At 55.9% G+C, this 20,989-nt stretch overlaps 1 protein-coding gene across 1 annotated transcript in view; it reads left to right on the forward strand.

Moving 5' to 3' along the window:
• Positions 1-20,989, forward strand: part of CDH23 (cadherin related 23) — a 415,376-nt gene that overhangs the window by 270,425 nt on the left and 123,962 nt on the right. Inside the window, exons 15-17 of the mRNA XM_047825054.1 lie at positions 16,244-16,308; positions 17,979-18,216; positions 19,807-19,912. Coding sequence (XP_047681010.1) covers positions 16,244-16,308; positions 17,979-18,216; positions 19,807-19,912 — 409 coding nt within the window. The remainder of the gene's footprint in view (positions 1-16,243; positions 16,309-17,978; positions 18,217-19,806; positions 19,913-20,989) is intronic.

Below are 20,989 nucleotides of genomic sequence, written 5' to 3' on the forward strand. Positions count from 1 at the left end.
TTCTATTTTTTTTAACTTTTTTAAAGTGTGTATTTATTTTTGAGAGAGAGAGCAAGCAAGGGAGGGGCAGAGAGAGAGGGAGTCACAGAATCCGAAGCAGGCTCCAGGCTCTGAACTGTCGGCACAGAGCCTGACGCAGGGCTCAAACTCATAAGCTATGAGATCATGACCTGAGCAGAAGTCAGATGCTTCACTGACTGAGCCGCCCAGGTGCCTCCATGGTATTTCTATTTTTAATTTTGGGGGAGGGAACCTCCATACTGTTTTCCATAGTGGCTGCACCCATTTACATTTTCACCAACAGTGCACAGGGTTTCCTTTTCTCCACATTCTCTCCAACACTTGTTATTTCTTGTCTTTCTTTTCTAGCCATTCTGACAGGTGTGAGGCTATATCTCTTTGTGGTTTTAATTTGCACTCAATGATCAGTGATATTGAACACCTTTTCACGTTGGCTGTCTTCTTTGGGAAAATGCTTATGCAGATCCTCTGTGCATTTTTTTGAATCAGATCTTTTTCTGCTGTTGAATGGTAGGAGTTCTTTATATATTTTGGATACTTACCTCTGATTAGATTTGTGATTTGCAGATATTTTCTTCCATTCAGTAGGTTGCCTTTTCATTTTGTTGATGGCTTTCTTTGCAGAAGCTTTTCTTTTTTCCCAAAGTTTAATTTTTTTAATGTTTATTTTTGGGACAGAGACAGAGTACAAGCAGGGGAGGGGCAGAGAGGGAGACACAGGATGCAAAGTAGGCTCTAGGCTCCGAGCTGTCAGCACAGAGCTGCATGTGGGGCTCGAACCCACGAGCCGTAAAATCATGACCTGAGCCTAAGTCGACACCACCCAGGTACCCCACTCTGCAGAAGCTTTTTAATTTGATGTCCCATTTGTTTATTTTAGCTTTTGTTGCCTTAGCTTTTGGAGTCAGATCCAAATAATCGTCACCAAACCTGATGTCAAAGAACCTACTACCTATGTTCTCTTCTAGGAGTTTTATGGGTTCAGGTCTTATAATCAAGTCTTTCATCGATTCTGAGTTAATTTTTGTGTATGGTGTGAGATAGTGGTTTAGTTTCATTCTTTTGCATGTAGCTGTCCAATTTTTCTAATATGCTTTATTGAAGAGTGGGCTTTTCTCCATTGAGTATTATTCTTGGCTCCCTTGTCGAATATTAGTTGACCGTATATGCGTGGGTTTATTTCAGGCTCTCTATTCTGTTCCATTGATCTCTGTGGCTACTGCTGCTTTTATGCTGATGCCATACCGTTTGGATTACCATAGCTTTATAATACAGTTTGAAATCAGGGCACGTGATGCCTCCAGCTTTGTTCTTTTTTTGTCAAGATCGCTTTGGGTCGTTGGGGTCTTTTGTGATTCCATGAAAGTCTTAGGATTGTTTGTTCTGTTCCAATGGGGGAAAAATGCCATTGGAATTTTGATGGGGATTACATTGAATCTATAGATTGCTTTGGGTGGTATGGGCATTTGGACAATATTCATCCTTCCAGTGTATAAGTATGGAATATTTGTTTATCTCTGTCATCTTCAGTTTCTTTCACAATGTCTTATAGTTTTCACCTTAGTATATTCTATTGTATTCTACGAGATTTCTTTTTTTTTTTTTAATGTTTATTTATTTTTGAGAGACAGAGTGTGAGCAGGGGAAGGGCAGAGAGAGAGGGAGACACAGAATCCGAAGCAGGCTCCAGGCTCTGAGCCATCAGCACAGAGCCCGACGCGAGGCTTGAACCCATAAATCGCAAGATCATGACCCGAGCTGAAGGCAGATGCTCGACCAACGAAGCCATCAGGCACCCTTACTAGATTTCATTTTTAAAAATACTAGTCCTGACCCTCTGAATTGATTTCATGACCAACTAAAGTCTGGCAACTGAACATCTCTAGAAGGAGCCCCCTCTACTTTACTATGCAATGATGAGGATGATGGTGGCGATATTATCATCTCATGTTCCTCAAGTGCTTGCTACAGGAGGCAGAGTAGCAAAGACCCCAGGCTCCAGACTTAAACCACCCAAGCTGATCCTGACTCGGCCACCTGAGCCATATGACTAGGTTACTTGTATCAGCAATGATCCAGGACAGCTACCTGTCGCAGAGGCCCCCCAAATAGTTTCATAAACAAGATTGAACTATATTTTCTCTCCCATGTGAAAGCAGTTTAGAGGTCAGCAGCCTTAGGTGGCCCCTTCAAGCTGTCTTCCCCCCTGCCCCATTTCTAGTTATCTTCATGGTCCAAGGTGGCTGCTAGAACTCCAGCCATCATATCCATACTATAAGCTGCAGAATGGAGGAAATGAAGAAGGGTACTAACCCTCCCTTTTAAGAAGACTTCCTAGAAATGTCTTGCAAACTTCTGCTTTCATCGCATTAGCCAGAACTTAGTCACATGGTTGTGCTTATCTACAAAGGATGTTGGCAAATAGTATTTAGGCAGATAGCGTCGTAACGCCTAAAACTAAATTTTTGTTCATTTGAAAAAGAGAGCATGGATGTTTAGTCTGCCGAATAACCTCTGTGTGCCTCGGTTTCCTCTTCTGGAAAATGGTGATGAGGTTCGTTCCTTCTGGATTTGTGGTGGGTCTTCGAAGAAATAATACATGCAAAGAACTTAGCACAGTGCCTGATACAGAACAGGTGCTAAGCGACAGGTGCTAATACGAAGTGCTTGGAGCCAAACTCAGCCCCTACGTGTTATCTCCTTGAACCCCCATGACCACCTGGTGAGGCAGAAATGAACCTCCCCGTTTTGTAAATGAGAGCATTGAGACTCAGACAAGTTAGGTGTTTGCCTGAGGTCGCACCTATGGAAAGGGCAGAGCTGAGGCGTGAACTCTTGTCTCTAGAACGCCCAAGTCCTTTCCTTTTGCCGTGAGGTAGCACGGCCTCCTCGTGGAGACTGCATCTCTCCCTGAGAGCCTGGTGAGACTGCGGGCCAAGAGGTATGACAAGAGGCGCACTGATCTTGACTGGCCGATGTCCAAGCTGAATTGAAGGCCAGAGCACACTCTGCCTGTTCGGCCACCTGCAGCAGGTACCCCCTACCTGGAAGAGAGACAGGGCCCGGACAGAAGGCCCCTCTAAGCTCCCCTTGTAACAAGATCTGTAAGCTTAGGGTCTGGAAGATAAGGGCCTTCAATTTGTCAAATGGCCCTGGGCAAGCCCCTTTTCTCTGCAAGCCTGGGTTTCCCCATGTGCAAAATGGATGAAATGCTGTTCATCCCCTCCCCCCTGTTCTGGGGACATTGTGAACAGTGTGACCCGCATGTTTGATCTTCTGGGGAAACAAGTCTTTACAAAGGAGATACGCTGCGTTCCTATCAGTGAGCTTCCCTGTGTTAGAACCTTCTGGCTGTTGGAGGTGGGGCGGGCAGGGGAGTGAGGGCACACAAAGTCTGTGAGCGGGGACTGCCTCTCAGGCTTGAGGGCTCCCAGCACGCCCTCCCCACCCTGCACTCACACACAGAATGGGGCTGTCTTGCCGTGAAGCCCTGGGCTGAACTGGCCCAGGTGAGTGAGGGCTAGGGCTGCAGGACCTCTGCTGGTCTCCGAGATCACGGGTGATTTATAGTTCCTGCGTCGGACTTTGACCTTAATTTCTTCTGTCGTTGCGGGGCTGTAAAATTCATTAGGGACCCGCAGGCGGAGTGATGGAGATGTCAGGCGGGCAATCATGTGGGTATTTAATCTATCAGATGTGTGGCTTGCCATTTAGGGAGACAACAAGAGAATGTGGAATCAATACGCTTCATTAGCGAGCAGCACGTGCTGGCCCAATCAGTGCCCGCCAATGGCAGCGGGCCTGGGGGGCGTGCCACCCGGGTTCTAAGTCACCTTGGGATGAGGACACGTCCTGGCACGCGTGTGGGGCCAGCCCCAGCCCAGGTAGCTCTCACCACCTTCTCGCTAGACCTGGAACTGCCTGTTGCACCCCGCAGGGGCTGAGGAAAAGAGAGAACGGGTCAGAGTCAGGGCAGGGGTGTATGGTGAGATCCAGTAATGGGGGAGCCATGGTTCGACTGTACCCCCAGGGGGTTGATTAGACTGTCTTTTCTTCCTCCTTCCGTCTCCTCTGCACGGAAGGTCTCACTTAACTGAGACTCAGCCCCGGTGTCTGGCCGCACATCTCTCCTGCACCCTCCCCTCCTCATCCTCTACCCCATAATCCCAGCTTGATAACTGGCCCCAGAGAGGCTCTGAGTCCCTTCTGATTGTGAATGCCTCGTTCACCCCCAGGCAGCCGGCTACCCTCCCTCCTGCATCCCCGGAAAATGGCTTTCTGTATCCCAATTTTCTTTGTTTGACGGTCAGATGTGATTTTGTTTTATTTTTTTTTAAAGTCACTCAGTTGAGTCCTGCTCAAACCTAAGGCATAAGGGAATGGACGGTGGCATCCAAGGGTTAGGAGCTGAAACTTTCTTCCTTTTCATTTTGCTGTGTATGAATATCAGAGAGACTGGGGTTCGAATCCCAGCTCTGCCGGTGACCATCTGTGGGACCCTGAGCCGCTTGCAGCTGTGAGGACAGGGCCATGCTGTGTGGCTCACCGTGTGTGCCCAGCCTGCAGTCTGTGTCTGAGGCCTGGCTCCCCCCACAAGCACACCCCGACACAGGACTTGCAGGCAGGCCGTCTCCTTGGGACGCGGCCCCGGGTAACCCAGGACTGGGAAGTGAGATAAGGTCACCCAGGGGGGGCATTGCGAAGCCACTTACCGTGGATCCCAGTGGAGCTCCATCCACTGGGACATCTGAGGGCGGAGATGAGCCTTTCCACCCCAGGGCCACGAGGCTGGGGTATTGATCCATGGACTCCAACCCCTGTTGACAGAGGGCAGCTTCCGGGATACCCTCCCGTGCCAACGGCTTCCTTGGGAAAGAAAGCCCGCAGGCTGAGAGTGGCTCAGGCGCTCTGAGCAAAGCAGCCCCTCCCGGGTGGAGGCGGGCACCGGGGGGTTTTGCGTGGGGCCGGCTGCTTCTGCCAGTCGGGCGCTTCCCGCATCCGTAAGGTGAGGGTGTCTGATACTCCTCTCCCAGAATGGCAACGGAGATGGAACGTGTCAGTACACGGACTTCTTAGAATAATGCCTGGAGCCCAGTCGGGACTAAACGAGGGGGAGCTGCCGTTAACTGCTGCTCCAGTTAGCACCAGCTAAAGTGACCTCCGTCTTGTCAGTTGCTTTAAGGCTTAGGGACCAATCACGTCAAGTTCCTCGCGCAATGCCAGGCCCACAGGTGACGCCCAGCAAGGTGGTGGTCTCAGTTATCCCTGTGCCTCCGAGGGGAGCCCCCACACCCCTCCTCCGGGCACCGGCTCCCGCGTCCTCCTGGGGACCACCAGGCGCGGCCAGGCCCTGGGCACTGGCCGCCGCCGGCCGCCCTGACAGCCTTTGACATCCTGTAATTGCTCTCCCAGGAAGACTCCTTTAAGCACAGAGCTGCTGGCCAGAGCAATTTGCTCCCCATCAATTTTTATTTCCACGTTTTGAAATAAAGAGAAATAAACAAGGGGCTGGGGGAGCCCAAGAACAACACCGTGTCTGCAATAACAAACATGCTGGGGTCCCCACTCACCTGTCAGCCCGACTCTCATGCCTCCAGTCTCACACAGGACTGACCCCTTCATACCTGGGGTGTGGACCTGGCTCCCACGGGGCTCGGCGACCGTCCCTTCCACCCACGCCTGGCCCGCAGCTGGCCCAGGGCTGTTAGAATTGGGGGTGGGAAAACTGCCACTTGCTCTACACGATTCTGTTCTCACTGCCGAGCGCTGATCTGAAGCGCCTTACGTGTAACGCCTTTAGTCCCCGTAACAACCCCGTGAGGCAGGTACTATTATCAGCCCCATTGAACAGATGAGGCTTAGAGTAGATGTCACTGTGGTTGTTCCCTCGTCTCCCGCCATCTCCCTCCTCCCTGTCCCCTTTCCTCCCGCCCCGTTGTATCCTTCTGGTGTCCTTGCCTCCTCAGAAATCCATCTACTCAGGACCGGGGGCTCCTGGCTTGTCACTGGTAGAGAGGACCTCATAAGTCATCAAATAGAATCTTTTCGTTCGTTCTTTCATTCAGCTCCTCTTTGTGGAGGGTCTCCTGTGTGGGTTCCACTGGTTGGGGGCTGGCGATCTATGGGAAGCAAGACCATGCCTGCCCTCATAAAGCTTACAGTCTGTGGGAGGAAGTAGCCAGTGAGCGTTCACCCAGATGTTCCTGCCGAAACCGGGCCCTCTCCCCACCATGTCCAGCCACGAGCAAGGCCTGTCCGCTCCAGCGGAGTCCAGCCAGTTCCCAGCACAGCCCTGACCACCCCCCCCCCAACCCAGTCCAAGCCCTTTGCCTCTCACCACCACTGATCGCTATGACCACCTCGGCTCTTAGCCCATGCGGCGGCCAGCGGGCAGCCCAGTGAGCCTTTACAAATATAAGTGGGTCCTGGGAGCTGAGCCCCCAGCGGGGAGAAGGAGCGCCGTTGGCCCAGGGAACGTAGTGTGAGGGTTGTGAGGCAGGAGCAAGCCTGTCCTGTCAGAAGCCTGAAGACTGAGCGGCCAGAGCAGAGTGATCCAGGGATGGCTCGGAGAGGAGGTCAGCGGCCGCAGAGGCTGGCCCGCCTCGGGGGTCATGGCAGGCAGCTTGGATCCGAAATGCCCAGGGAGCCTTCTGAGCTGGCCAGTGGCGTCTCATGGCATCAGCCTGGCTCTGATGGAGGCTGGGCTGCGGATACCAGAGCAGAAGCGGGCAGATGGGTCAGGAGGCGTGCAGCCCAGCGTCTTACGCAGGTCCCGCAGCTGCGTGGTTAGGGCGCTCTGCCATTTTGTCGGCATCGTCGTGATCCCACACTTAGCCCACATCCTTTCCGAGGCTCTCGGTGCCTGGTCTTGTGCTGTGCGTCCCAGTCCCAAGGAGAAGGACGTTCTGACCCTCAAGGAGCAGAGAGTCCAGCGGGGTTAGCAAAGAGGCTTTAACACAACTTGCACGACAATTAGCTGTTGGTGGCTGGAGGGAAGACAGGGTTGAGAGATCCTGAGGACTTTTCTGCACTCAAACCATGATGATTTAGTCTGCCATGGGCATGGGTGATGCAATGGTGACTGTCCATCCCCGATCCGTAATGGGACATGAGGGAGGAGGGGCCCCCTTCCCTCTCTCCGCAGCCCCACCACCAGCTGCTTCCCCCAACTCGGTGACTCCACCTTCCCATGGGCTCTGAGCCTCTGTCCCCAGCCCCAGACTCTCCAGTGGCACCCTCTTGTCCTAAGGTCTCCTACATGCCCGGAAAGCCGAGAGCAGGACCCAGGAGCTTTCCTGAGTATATTTTTCTTCCTAGGATCCACAGGGTCACAGTGATCTCTCCTGCACCCCGTTGTGCACTCCCTGGTACCACTGCCCGTCTGGAACACTCCCTTCTTATCCCCTATATGCCATTTTCCTTACAGCTACTACTATTTCCTCCCCTCCCAGGAGTGTGTCCATTCCCCTGGCCAGGACCCCCGCGAAGGTGCTCGACCAGCAGCTTCCAGCCAAACCCTTACGCCCACCTAACACCCGCCATGCGCCCACCCATCAATGATGAGGGCACCTGACACACCCAGCATTGCCCCGGAAGTGTGGGGCAGACTAAGTATTTCCCGGCCGTTGGCTTCTGCCTCGTGTCTTAGGAAGAAGCAGAGATCCTCTCGCAGAGCACCATGGGAGGGAGTGCGGGAACACGGGAGGGGACCGGGCCTCGTGGGCCTGATCTGGCCAAGTGGAGGTCACCCAGCCTCTCGGCGACCAGGTTCCTTCTGCGGAGTCCCTCCTGCTCTCACCGGCCACACCAGCTTCTCTGCGCTTGCCAGAGTGCAGTTAATCTCCCATAGTTTAAGGAGTTATTCAGAGAGGCTCAGCGAATGATGAATGTGGAAAGCATTACCAGCAAAGCGCCGGGGCTCCGTGGAGCTCTTTAAAAATGCATTCTCCCATGTAAATTTCTGCTCCATCAATCCTTATGACATGTCAAACATTGCTATTGTTTCCTGAACAAATTGTACCGTGTGCCCTTCTCTGCAGATCTGTGCACGGGAGCAGAACTGCTCGCTGGCACCCGCTGCCTGCCACCATTGCCGGGACCCGGGGCTGCTGGGGAGGCAGCTGGGCCCGCCTTGCTTCAGAGCGGAAGCCCCGTGCAGGGTGTCTGGGCAAGCATGCGTGACAGGGGTGCGGGCGCTAGTGGGGAATGATTGAGTGAGGGCCTGCCAGCTGCCAGCCTGCAGGGAAGGGCACACAGGTGGATGGGAAGGGGTGTGGAGGGGCCACAGGGGTTGTAATCAGGGGTGGGGTGGGGCCCGAGACGGAGGGTGAATGCGAGCGTGTGCGTGCGTGTGTGTGAGATTGTGTAGCGGGATGGGGTCTACCTGAGCCAGGCAGAGAGAAGATTTCCATGGGAGGCGGGAGTACAGGAATGTACTAGGGGCTGCCTGAGCCATAGAAAAGGAAAAAGGAGAAAACGCACGCACGCGCACGCGCGCGCGAGAGAGAAAGAGCGTGTGTGTGTGTGAGTGTGTAGAGGGAGAGGGAGGGAAGAGTGAGGACACGGGAAGAGAGAAGATACAAGGACAGGACTCTGAGGCTGTAGAGAAGAGTCGTGGCTGTTTGAAACCACGAGAGACAAGGGCATCTGTCCCCAGGGAGGGATCAGCACTATCAGAGAACAGCAGCACCCAGTGGGTGGCAGTTCAGAGGAAGACCCAGGGAAAGGCCAGGGCAGGAAGGAGCAGCTTGGGGCGTAAGGCCCAGCGTCAGCGATGGGTCTCTGCAAGGCTAGTAAGAGGGACAGCAGCGAGGTGCAGGGATATAGGGGGACAGTGTGTCGACAAGGGAGGCTCTTGGTCCAGAGCAAATGAATGGAAGAGGGTGGGAGATGGTGACTACTCGTCGTGAAAATAGTCTGGGTCACGAGGGGGCCCTTGGGGGGGGGTGGGGCTGGGAGAGGGGAGGACCTGACCGCTTGCGAAGCAGTGGGTGCCCAAAGTGGCCATGAAATGTTGTGATGAGCCAGGCTGGGCGGGGCCGATGGCATACAATTGGCATACGTGTTGAAGGGAGAGCTGTATCCAGAAGGTGCCAGGTGGAGAGCCCTGGGTGGGTTGGGAAGGGTGCCTATAGCCAACCGGGCTGCCCTGGCCTTCAGTGGGTGACAGCGTCTCCCAGTCTAGGTCCTGAGTCACCTACACATACCAAGACCAAGCTTGGGCAGAAGTGGGGGGACCTTATTTGAGGGCCAGGGGCCTTGGCTGAGGGCCTGCATCCTAGGAAACTGCAGCCAGAGACCCCTGCTTCCTCTGCCGACGGGCATGGCCAGGGGTGCCGGAACCTACCCCTTCTAGGCAGAGGCTGGGGTAGGACCATCAAGGCAAGAAGGAGACTGCTGTGGGGATTCATCTAGCTTCTAGAGGGCAAGGACAGTGACCTGGTAGGAGCACTCTGGATCCTATGGCTGAGCCCTCCAACGGCAAGACGACCCCTCTCCCCCAGCTCCATCAGCAGGCACAGCAGGGGAGGGGAGTGGTTAATAGCACACCAGAGCACAGGTGAGATCCTATCTGGTACTGTGGCCATTTGACCTTGAACAAGTTGGCTGACCTCTCTGAGCCTCCGTTCCATCTGTAAAATGCGGATAATGCTGGTGCCGGTCCCACCACCGCCAGGGCAGAGCCATCGGGAAGATGGAATGAAATAAGGTGGGGGAAATGCCACGGTGCATCGCACAGAGTTTGTGCTCCAAGGGAGATGGCAAGGGGCAGCATCTTAGCTTCCCCCTGCCCCATAGCCGGGGCCAAGATGGGCATTTATGACTCGGGCCCGGCCAGTCTGGGAATTTGGCTCTCCCCCCACTGCAGGCTCACCTTGTCTTAACCTTTGGAATTTCCCCCACCACGCGTATTTATTTTTTTTTCCTTTTTGTCAGCAGAAGAAAATTACACTTCTGCCGGCATTGTCCATCACGGAAATAAGCACTCGCGATGCAATTATAAAGGCCCAAATGAGGGAATTAGTTTTGCTGGTAATGCCAGTGTTGGGGAGAATCAGTGTAGACGCCTTATCAGTCAGGCTCTGGACAGCAGCCAGTCCCAGCCGCACCCTGTCTCCATGTGCCATCGGCAGGGACAGCGGCTGACCCGCAGGCCCCTGTCCCCGGGCTGCACGCGCTTGCACTGGAGGAGGCTGGTGCCGTGAGCTGCCTCCGAGCTGGGTGCCGGCAGTAGGGTCCTTCCCCAGGAGCTCCCAGGGCTTCCCAGTGTCCAGCCAGTGGCTGCCCCGTAGACCCAAATACACCTGGCCAAGGAGGTCTCTCCCAGGACTCATCAGTCCAAAATAGCAACCCCAACACCTACTAGATCCTTTTCTGCTTTGTTTTCCTCACAGTCGTGACCGCTGTCTGAAATTCTATTCCTTAGTTATTTCTCCTCTGTGTTCTTGTCTTCTCCCCCCTCCCGACTGTAAGTCACATGCCAGCCAGGATGTCGGCATACTTTTAGCTGTGACTCCGGTGCCTGGTCCAGTAGCTGGCACACCGGAAGAACCCAGAAAATATTTAGTGAATACATGACCGAGAGTATCTGGTCACTGTCTTCACAAAGGTTCTTGCCGTGGTGTGCCAGGCATCCTCCACCTGTCCCTCTAGACCCACTCTGCTCTTTCCCACCTGCTCTGCGCATGCCCCGGCAGGCTGACTACCTGGACCATTTGGTGAGTCCCCTACTCAGCCTGCAGAGCTCAGGCCAGACGTCAGAGCTTGAGGGACTCCTTGGAGGGGCTTTAGAAACTCCAGCTGCACCCCCTGCACCCCGTGGGCAACCTGATCGGCCCCGCTCTGGCTGCCCACTGCCCACCGTGGTATCTGCTGATGGAAGGCATCAGCACCCCCCCCCCCACCCTGAATGAAGGTCACGCCAGCCCTCAGTGGTTGGCAGTGGAAATCCCAGATTTTACGAACTTCGGCGACGATCTGGATCCCTGTGCTGGACGCAACTGAGGATCCAAAAACGAGTTAGATACAGACTTCTCTGTCAAGGAGCAGAAGTGGGGCACACGCAGGTAGTTTTCAAAAATGCCAGGGTGTACCGCATCTCCCCAAACAGGTACAGGCTTAGATGGAGAACAGTGAGCAGTCAGGGAGCTCCATAAGTGAGGGGGCACTTGGAGTGGGTCCTGAGGGACGGGCTGGAGTTTGGATGGCAGTTCCAGAAGGCGGTAAGAGAACAGTCCGGATGCATCACGGAGAGGTGGATACAAGCCTGCCAAAGCCAGTCGGGCCTTGACACCAGGCTGCTGGTCTAGATTGACTTCAGCACCAGTAGGGAGCCATCGAAGGTTTTTGAGCAGGGGAAAATCATTGTAGCCGTTGCCTTTGACTTCTGGCCCCTGGGCCTCTTCTGGCAGTCTTGGTGAGCAATAGAGTGTACTAGTACCTATGGGTAAGATTCATGCCCTGAGGGCCAGTGGCGGGGACCTAGAGGCCCCCGAGGGGAGACCTGCAGCACAGCTGAAGTGCCCACCTGGAACCCTGGTTTGGCACTTCCCAGAATTGCCAGGGACAGTATGGGGCCACCCAGGCTGGCTGGCTGGACCATCCCCTTCCCCCATCCCCGAAGCCGTCTGACTGGCCTGTGAGACCCCGGACGTCACCCTGCAGGAAGATGGACATATGCACTCCTGGAACATGGCAGATGGGATGGTATTCACGGCATGAGGAGGACGTGTGTCCTCTGTGCACAGACCCTAGTCACCGCCCAACCACTCCTTCGTAAAGTGGGCTCAAGGGTCACTGTCTGTCTGGCCCTGGATTCGTCCGTTGACCCTTTCAGATGCTCAGGCAGGCAGCACGCCTGGGGAAGGAGGTTGTGTGAAAAGCGCAGGCGAAGCCCAGTGGGGCGGGATGTGGGGTGGGCAGGTGCGGGCCCCAGCAGCGCCCTCCACTGGACCAGCTCGCACGGCAGAGCCGCTCCCTGGCTTCCGCAGGACAGACTCGGGGGTTGCCTACCCATCGAGGTGCTGGACGGTCTTAAGCCCAGAGGGATTTGGAGGCCAGCTCTGCCACTTACCAGCCGTGAGATCTTGGTCAAGTTACCCGCTTAGAACCCTGTCTGCTTCCTCGTTGGGTAAAGGCGGGGAGCAGGGGGTTGTACCTAGCTCCTAGGGCTGCGGCCAGAATTATACACGGGTGTGTGACCGCATGTTGTGGTGGTGTGGATGCAGATGTTGCTGTAGGTGACAGAGATCAGCTCTGAGCTGATCCCGTCTGGGCCCCGTGACCCCAGCACGTCCTCCGCGGCACCTTCAGAGCTTCGACTGTTTCCCGAAGGGCCCAGCCCTAACCCAGCCTTAGGGAACCCAGGAGGACAGAGGTGGGTGAGCCAGGCGGGAGAGGAAGGAAACGGTCCCGGCAAAGGGAGCAAATGGGCTGCACCAGTCTGGCCCAGAGCTGCACCTGGGCTAGCCTGGCTCAGTGATGAGGCTTGAGCCGGCGGCCAAGTCCAGAGGGCAGGGCCACCCGTGTGTGTCCCCTGAGGACACCGGGGGACCCAGGAGGGCCTCTGGCAAGGCCGCCGAGTGATCGGATTTGCTGCCTCCTCCCAGGCACAGAGCCCTCGCTCTGTGAGAGCCCTTGCACAGAGTCCCCCTGCGGCTGGCCCTGGCCCGAGTGCACCGAGAGGCCCCCTGTGTTGGTGCTAGCCGCCCCCCACCCTGGCAGGGCCACAGAGGCAGCTTTTCATCCTCTTATTCTGCTTCGTGCATCTGAAAAATGAAAGTTCTCCCTCTCCTCTTCACCGGACATGCATATTTCATACGGTCATTAGACGGTGGCACTAAAGGACTCACAAATCTTCCCTGGTCAGCATCAGTGGCTGGGGCGGGCAGCGAGAGGCCCCAGGGGAAAGGGGTCACTGTAGGAGCCATGGCTGTGCCTAGTCCCCCCGGGGGAGGGAGTGGGGGAGGGGGTGGGAGGTTGGAGGCCAGCGTCTGCCCGGGAAGAGAAGACCATCCCATCTTGTTACCTCATTTCCCTGGGCCTCAGCTGCTCTGGGCCCCAGGGTGAAAGGGCCTAGACAAGGGGACCTCAGGGATCCTTCCTGCCCTGAGAGTCTGAGTGTGGTTCCATAGTGCACCCCGATATGAAGGGCTTTGTCCCGGGGCCAGGAACCCCTCCCATGGTTTGTTTGTTTTTTTTTTTTAATGTTTATTTTTGAGACAGAGAGAAACAGAGCATGAATGGGGCAGGGTCAGAGAGAGGGAGACACAGAATCTGAAACAGGCTCCAGGCTCTGAGCTGTCAGCACAGAGCCCGACGCGGGGCTCGAACTCACAGACCGTGAGATCATGACCTGAGCCGAAGTCAGGCGCTTAACCAACTGAGCTACCCAGGCACCCCCCCTTTTTTTTTTTAATGTTTGTGTATTCCCCCCCCCCCCATGGTTTGATTGTGCCCCTCACTTCCTGCACGGTCAGCGCTCTCTTCCTCTCCTCCTGATCTCCTCCACACCTCCTAGCTGCTCTCTCTGGTCCCCGTCCCCTTCTTGGGCTGTTTCTGCCCCCTCCACTTCGAATCCTCTCTCCTCCTTGGCTTTGCTCCCTCTCCACTCCCCCTCTCTTGCTTCCCTCCCCTTTCTTACTAGAAATTGTCCATTCCCTTCCAAGCATTTATGAAGCACCGCTCTGTGCCAGGCACTGTCTATGCTGGGAGGTGAGCCCGGGAGGAGAGGCTCTGCCTGTGTTGTTCCCCCAAACCCTTTCCTTTGATGTATGAGGATGCTGAGGCCTGCGGGGGGTGGTGTTCGGTCACACAGTGACCTGGGCTATCGACACTGGCCTAGAACTGGGGTCTCTCCACCACACTGCCCCCTTACCAAGGGTCCCCCAGACCAAGCCGCTCTTACCATAGTGTAGCCATACCACACATGGTGATTATTAGTGAAACGAAAGGGCGCTTAGGGGCTCCTTCCCCCCTTCTCTTCTGGCCCCTGGGGTGGGGAGGAGAGAGGCTAATTCTGAGGAGCTTTGTCTCCTCTCCCTGGAACCTCCAGGTGCAGGTTCCTCTGAGAGCAAGCTCTCCTCTTGACTTAGAAGCAGTAACACACAGAAGCGGAGGGCATGGCGGTAATTGTGAGCAGTGGCTCAGGGCTCCGGGGAGGGTCTGTCGGGCAATCGGTCCTGGGTAGGAGGGTGTTACAGCGCTCAGCGTCCTCCTCGTCACCTATCCGACATGCGTCCCTAAGAAGCTGTGTCCTCGGAGCCTGCCCCGGGGGAAGTCCGCACACAGTCTGCTGGGACGCAAGTGGTGGGGACATTGAATGGGAATCTGGGCACAAGAGGCAGTCCTGTGCAAGTAGGCTGAGCACAGTCCCAGAAATGGCTTCGTTCTGTGGAACCAGGTTTTTGGGGGGTGACTAAGATCTGAACCCCTTGGGTACAAACATTTTTTTTCACTTGAATCATTTGATATAGAAACATACTATTTACTTACCTGCCTTCCTGAGCTAAGGATACTAACCACAAATGTTTCTCAAAAATTCAGGTTTAGGGGCGCCTGGGTGGCGCAGTCGGCTAAGCGTCCGACTTCAGCCGGGTCACGATCTCGCGGTCTGTGAGTTCGAGCCCCGCGTCGGGCTCTGGGCTGATGGCTCGGAGCCTGGAGCCTGTTTCCGATTCTGTGTCTCCGTCTCTCTCTGCCCCTCCCCCGTTCATGCTCTGTCTCTCTCTGTCCCAAAAATAAATAAAAAACGTTGAAAAAAAAATTAAAAAAAAAAAAAAAAGAATCGAAATTCGCTAAGAGAGTACAGCTTCAGCGTTCTTGCCGAGAAAGATTTGAAAAGGTATAGAAGCGAGGTGACGGATGCGTTAATTAACTCAGCGGGGACATCCCTGCACAACGTACACGGATATCAAATCATCACGTTGTACGCTCCAAGTGCATTACCATTTTATTTGTCAATTAGGCCTCCATGACGCCCCAAAATAAAAGCTTTGAAACAAAAGTTTCTATTAGCGGAAAGCCAATCACAATCTTAGAGAGAAGCCCTGAGAGTGAAGCACGTGACCCTAGGGTCAGCCCAAGGCCTTGCCCTCCTGGCATCTGGGGGCAGCTCCAGGGCAGTGAGTAGCCTGAGTGACTCCAAGCAGGGTCACCGTGCCTGGCACACGGTGAATGCTTAACAAGGGATGAATGAATGGTGTCATTTAACCTATACTGTGGGCTGCAACCATGCCAGGGACAATGCAGGAGCTAGAAGTCCCAGCCACAGAAACCAAACCTCTGCTAGAAGCACTGTCATCCTAGAGAAGGGAGGAGATGGAGAGGGGCCCCACGGGGGTGGCCAAAAGGATGGATCCCCGGGCTGGGAGTGGGGATCCCTGTTTCTGCCCCACTTTGCCTATAACCTGCTCATGACCTAGAACGGTGACAGCAATACACAGGGCCTCGCTGGGGACTGGGCCTCAGTTTGGTGATCTGTGAACTGGGTAGAAACCTCTGTCTTCCTCATCATGGGGGACGGTTGTGAGGATAAAACGAGGTCTTAGTAAACATGAGCGGTCTTCGAAGATGTAAAAGGTGTGACGACAGGAAAGGCTGGCAGTGGTCACCATCACTGCCACCGTCATCAGCATAAGGCAGGCGTCTCTCCCTCCAGTCTCTTCCGACTGCAAGTGGCAGAAGCCGAGTTGGACCAGACTGCGTGAAAGAGGTCTTGTTGGACTCACAGACTGAGTCAAAGGGAAGGGATGTCAGGGTCAGGACTCTAGAACACGTAAGCTTCTGCCCCTCTCCTCCTAGCTCTCCTCTGGGGACACCTTCGTCCCCCCTACGCATCCCAGCAGCTCTCAGTCCGTAGTGTTTGGGCTTCAGTGCCCCGGAAGGAAGCGTCCAGCCCCAGCGATAGCCAGAAGAATCCCAGAGAAGGATTCAGATAGGCCCCCACTGTGGTCAAGGGCCTCTCGCGGCCCGGTGCCCGTGGCCGTGGCAGAGCAGGCAACTCCCACTCAGAACACTTGCTGCTCCCCCAGAACCGTGCTCTCCAGTGTTCATGTCAATAGCCGTTGGCGACTGGTGGCAACCGTATTGAACAACGCACCTCTAGAAAATGCAGCCCGAGGAGTCGTGTGGGATGACCGTGGGTTCGCTGTGGACGTTTCCTGGTGACATCAGGAGGTCCGCCGGGTCTGGCAGTAACGACTTCCCGTTCTCCCCTTTGCAGGCAACAGACAATGACGTGGGCACCTTCGGGGAGGTCAACTACTTCTTCAGCGATGACCCTGACCGGTGAGACCCAGCCCCCCGCCCCTCAGCGGTGGCACTCTGCTACTCGTGAGGTTCAGGAAACTTCTCAGTGCCCAGGGAGGGTGCCATGCCCCCGTGGCTAGAGCACTGAGCGAGGAGTCGGAACCCACGGGCACCGCTGCTGGTTTGACCCTGGCTGTGGCACAGTCTCAGTCAGGTCCTCTAACCTCTCTTGGGACGTAGTTTCTCTGACATCCAAAAGACAGCCTTTAGCCTGGGGAATGAAGAAGCTTTGAAACACCAGGGACGGTGCAGCAAGCAATTGCCGTAGCAGCAGCCAGCACTTAGGACCCCGGCCCGTGCGTCAGGCCCTCTGCACACGCATTACCTGGCGTCATCCCCACAAGTCCTGGAGGAGCTCAGTGCTAGGCACTGCTATCACCTGCACTTTACAGATGAGGAAACCCAGAGAGGCTGAGTCCCCTGCCCAAAGTCACACAGCTGGTGAGCTCGAGGGCCAGGCCTCTGCCTGCGGTCTTCGCCACCAGGATGCACGGCCTCCAGCAGGACGGGGCTCTCAACATGCCTCGGCCGCTGGGTGGGTGGCTTGCCTCACCACCTGACCTGTGCCAGCCCTGCCCTGTCACCCGCCGCGGTTCCGGGCCTCTCTCTCCCATGTCTGCAGTTAAGCTGAAAGGGAAGCCCTCTCGTTTTTAACATGATCAAAAGCCAAGCTGGAGTCCGAGGGCAGGTCTGCTTCTAAAAATGAAGTGTCTGATGCATCTGGAGACTCAACAGGGTCCGTAAGACAGTGGCTGTCAGCTTGGATTACTGGCCCTGACGATCTGTGTGGATGGTCAGGAAGAGACAGGGACTGTTAGGTGCATCTGGCCATTTTCTGCCACTCTGGACGGAGCCTCAAAATGGGAGGAAGGAACTAGCAGCAGGAGGAATTTCCTGTCCCTCGGGACACCCTCAGGTGCCTTGTCCTGATCATCGTGGATTTCCTGTTCTCTTCCCATCTTCTTTCCTGGGCTTGGAGCCAGGACCTTCTGGGCTCAGTGGCTGGCAGCTGTGGACCAGGTCTGGGCCTACAGATGTCAACTGACAGCTCAAGGGAGGCTCCTGAGGGGATGTTGAGAAGAGGCGGGTCAAGGGACCGTCTCGCTGGACCTTGCTCCTTCCGAGGACACAGTTCCCGGGCTCTTACACAAGGCTCATCCCTTGAGCAGAAGACCAGGGGTATTATTCCCCAAGAGATGACCAACCTGCCCACCCCTCCACCCCCCCGCCAAGCTGGATGCTTTGCCACCCATTTAAAACATTTTGGTGCAAAACCATCTGGAATGGCAGAATCTCTGACCATGACAGTTCTCTGGCATCTAAATATCTGCAGTGGGCAGAATTCCTATTCACAACAGGAGGAGGGTCCTTCTGCCTGAGATTCCTCTTAGATGAAATTAACCTGCTCCTTCCCTTTCCATACCTGACTCTCGCACACCCCCCGCCCCGTGTGGTCCTGATCCCTGCCCACCACCTCCCACCCCACTCTGCATCAGAAATAGTGGGGCTTTTCTTATTTAGGGCAGATTCCTGACTCCGTTCATTCCTGTTTATCACCTTGGGCAAGGACAGGCTGGTACATACAGGCCTTACCTACAAGCTGCCTTACGCCAGGGTCCCTTTCTCTCCGTCTGTCCTACCTGACGCAGGTTCTCTCTGGACAAGGACACAGGCCTCATCATGCTGATCGCCAGACTGGACTATGAGCTCATCCAACGCTTCACCTTGACAGTCATCGCCCGGGATGGGGGTGGGGAGGAGACCACAGGCCGGGTCAGGATCAACGTGTTGGACGTCAACGACAACGTGCCCACCTTCCAGAAGGATGCCTACGTGGGGGCCCTGAGAGAGAATGAGCCTTCTGTCACACAGCTGGTGCGGCTCCGGGTAAGAGAGATGCCAGGGCCTCCTGCAGTCCAGCCCTCCTCCCATCCTTCCCTCTGTGCCCTCGTCCTGACCACCACCCTGCAGAAGCTGCCACGAGAGCCCCCAACCTGCCATCCACAAAGAATTCGGCCCAGATTTGTGTCAGGCCTCTGAGCATTCCCTCCTGTCCCTGGTAACCGAATGGGCCAAGTATCTGTGTCAGCTTAAATTTCAGGTCCCCATTGAGCAAAGGGATGTCCTCCCCATCTCCCTTGGTAGGTGGCAAGCAGTATCTCGCATAAGGATCCCTATCTGGTCCCCTTGGTGGCTGCTTGGAATCGGGAACTGCCGCAGCTGGACAGAACCAGAGACCGTGGGGCACCGCGCATTTCACAGAAGGGGAGACAGGAGGGGAGACACAGTCCCCAGAGGCACAGTCCCCAGAGGCATAGTTGGAGTAGTGAAGCCAGGACCAGAACTCAGGACCGCACATTCCCAACGTCCTCCTGCAGTGGGATTCCCCCCACACATTGTAACTCTGACCAGAGACTCCTTCCTGTCCTCACTCGCCTTCCCCACTGTGCCCACCCAGAGTGACAGGACCCAGAGCCTCCATTTAGGATGGGTTTCTGAAGCCGGCAGGGATGAAGGCCAGGTAGCCGGGGTGGGCACGGCGGCAGGGGAGGGGTGGGGGGGATGCAGAGAAGGCAGGACCCACCCACCATGCCAGCCCTCCCCCACTCAGCTCCCAGTGCACCCAGAGTGGTGGGACGGCCTTGGGGGCCTCTAGGATCAGAGACATCTGAAAAGAAGCCCCAAAAGAGAGTCATGGGGAAAAAGGATCTCTGACCTCATTCCAGTGCATTCTCCCTCCATGTGGCATTCATGCCGTATGCAGTGACACCGACCATGTGCTGGGCTGTAGGTACACGGCAGTAATCAAGAAATGTAAGGTTCCTGGGGCGCCTGGGTGGCTCAGTCGGTTAAGTATCCGACTTTAGCTCCAGCCATGATGTCACAGTTCGTGAGTTCGAGCCCCACGTCGGGCTCTGGGCCGACCGCTCAGAGCTCGGAGCCTGTGTCGGATTCTGTGTCTCCCTCTCTGTCTGCCCCTCCCCTGCTGGCGCTCTGTCTCTCTTTCAAAAATAAGTAAACATTAAAAAAGAAACGTAAGGCATCTGCTTACACAGAGCCAACCGTGTGGGTGAGGCCAGCAGAAACCGAACAAGAAGCTACAGTTGGGTGTGGAGGGGCGGACGGCAGGCTCGGCACAGGGCCTGCCTGGTCCAGAGGTCGGGGAGGGCCCCTGTGGGTGGGCCGTTCAAGCTGAGACTGAAGGCTCTAGGAGGTGGTCACACTGGATATGGTGGCAAGCCTCTCCGTCCTCGGGGGGAGCCCCAGCCTTCCCTTTTCCCGGGGTCTCCAGCTGACCTTCTAGATCCCCACGCCAGCTCCACACCCCAACATGGGAGTCACCCTCCCGCGGAGGGACAAGGAGGGCCCGGATCCCCCAAAGCAGGGGACTCTGGAGGGGGCCAGCCCTCCCCTCCCACCCACCCTCTTCCAGCCCTGACCCCTGAGGGCTCACGGGCCCTGTCTGCACAATTCCAGGCGACAGATGAAGACTCGCCTCCCAACAACCAGATCACCTACAGCATCGTCAACGCCTCGGCCTTCGGCAGCTACTTCGACATCAGCGTGTATGAGGGCTATGGAGGTAGGTAGGCATGCGGCGGGACCGAGGGCCCAGCCCAGGGATGAGGGCCTGTGGGCCAGAGCAGGGCCACACGCTCATGCCTCTTCTCAGGATGGGGTTGGCCATCTGCTTCCCAGCACCCTGGCCAACCCAGGAGACCGCCCCATAGCCCGTCGGCTGGAGCGACGCAAGCCAGGGATCGCCCTCCTGTGGGATCAGGATCTGGGTGTCTGATCAGCTACATCCGTCTGTGGGTGTTAGGCCATGGTCAGCCCAGCGTCTGATGTTACCACAGTCTGCGGGGCCGCTATTTCTTACCAAGCCTGTCTGGGCAGGTCCATGGGGACTGGTCAGCCATCCTCCCGATCCTTTGGGTGCACCTCAGCCGCCCCCCCCACCCACCAGGCTGTGGCCACTCCCTGCTGGGTCCAGGCACAGTCCCATACTCTGGACCTCGCCCTGCCTGCCCCGCCGTGACTCCTGACTACTAGAACGCAGGCAGGGAATCACAGCAGCCGCCTTGAGACCACCTGGCTTGGCAGATGAGGGGCACCCGACGTCCAGAGAACAGGGAGCGACTTGCCCAAGGCCGTGCGGCAAAGGTGTCCAAGGAGACCCGTGTGATCTGGCTCCTGGTTGCCTCTCCCGGCCTCTTCTTTCAGCGCCTCTCTGCCCACACCAGAACCCAGCCTCTTTGAACCCCTTGACACTCTCTCCCCTCAGTGGTCATCTCTGTGTCTTTGCAGACTCGGTTCCTCCTGCCAGGAAAACCCTTCCTCCCTGTCTCTTTGCTCTGCCTCCCTTCTGCCATTAAGCCCATAACCTCTGGCTGGCTTTAAGGGCTCCTGCGGACGTCCCCTCCTCTGAGAAGCATCCCGAGTGCTTGAAGATGAGTTAGGTGCCCCCAAGGCAGAACGGATGTGCTTTGGGTGATTCTGAGTTCAGCACTCACCCCTCCTGCACCCCACGGTGGGGTCGGAGAAGTGTGGCTGCACAAACTGCGGTCCCGGCTCTAGGTGCTACAGCCTGATGGTCTCTATAAAATCTGTGTACCCCGTTTAAAAACCTTAAGTTCCACGTCTCTGCCCACTTGCACAC

Source organism: Prionailurus viverrinus, chromosome D2 (assembly GCF_022837055.1).
Source record: "Prionailurus viverrinus isolate Anna chromosome D2, UM_Priviv_1.0, whole genome shotgun sequence".
NCBI classification, from domain to species: domain Eukaryota; kingdom Metazoa; phylum Chordata; class Mammalia; order Carnivora; family Felidae; genus Prionailurus; species Prionailurus viverrinus.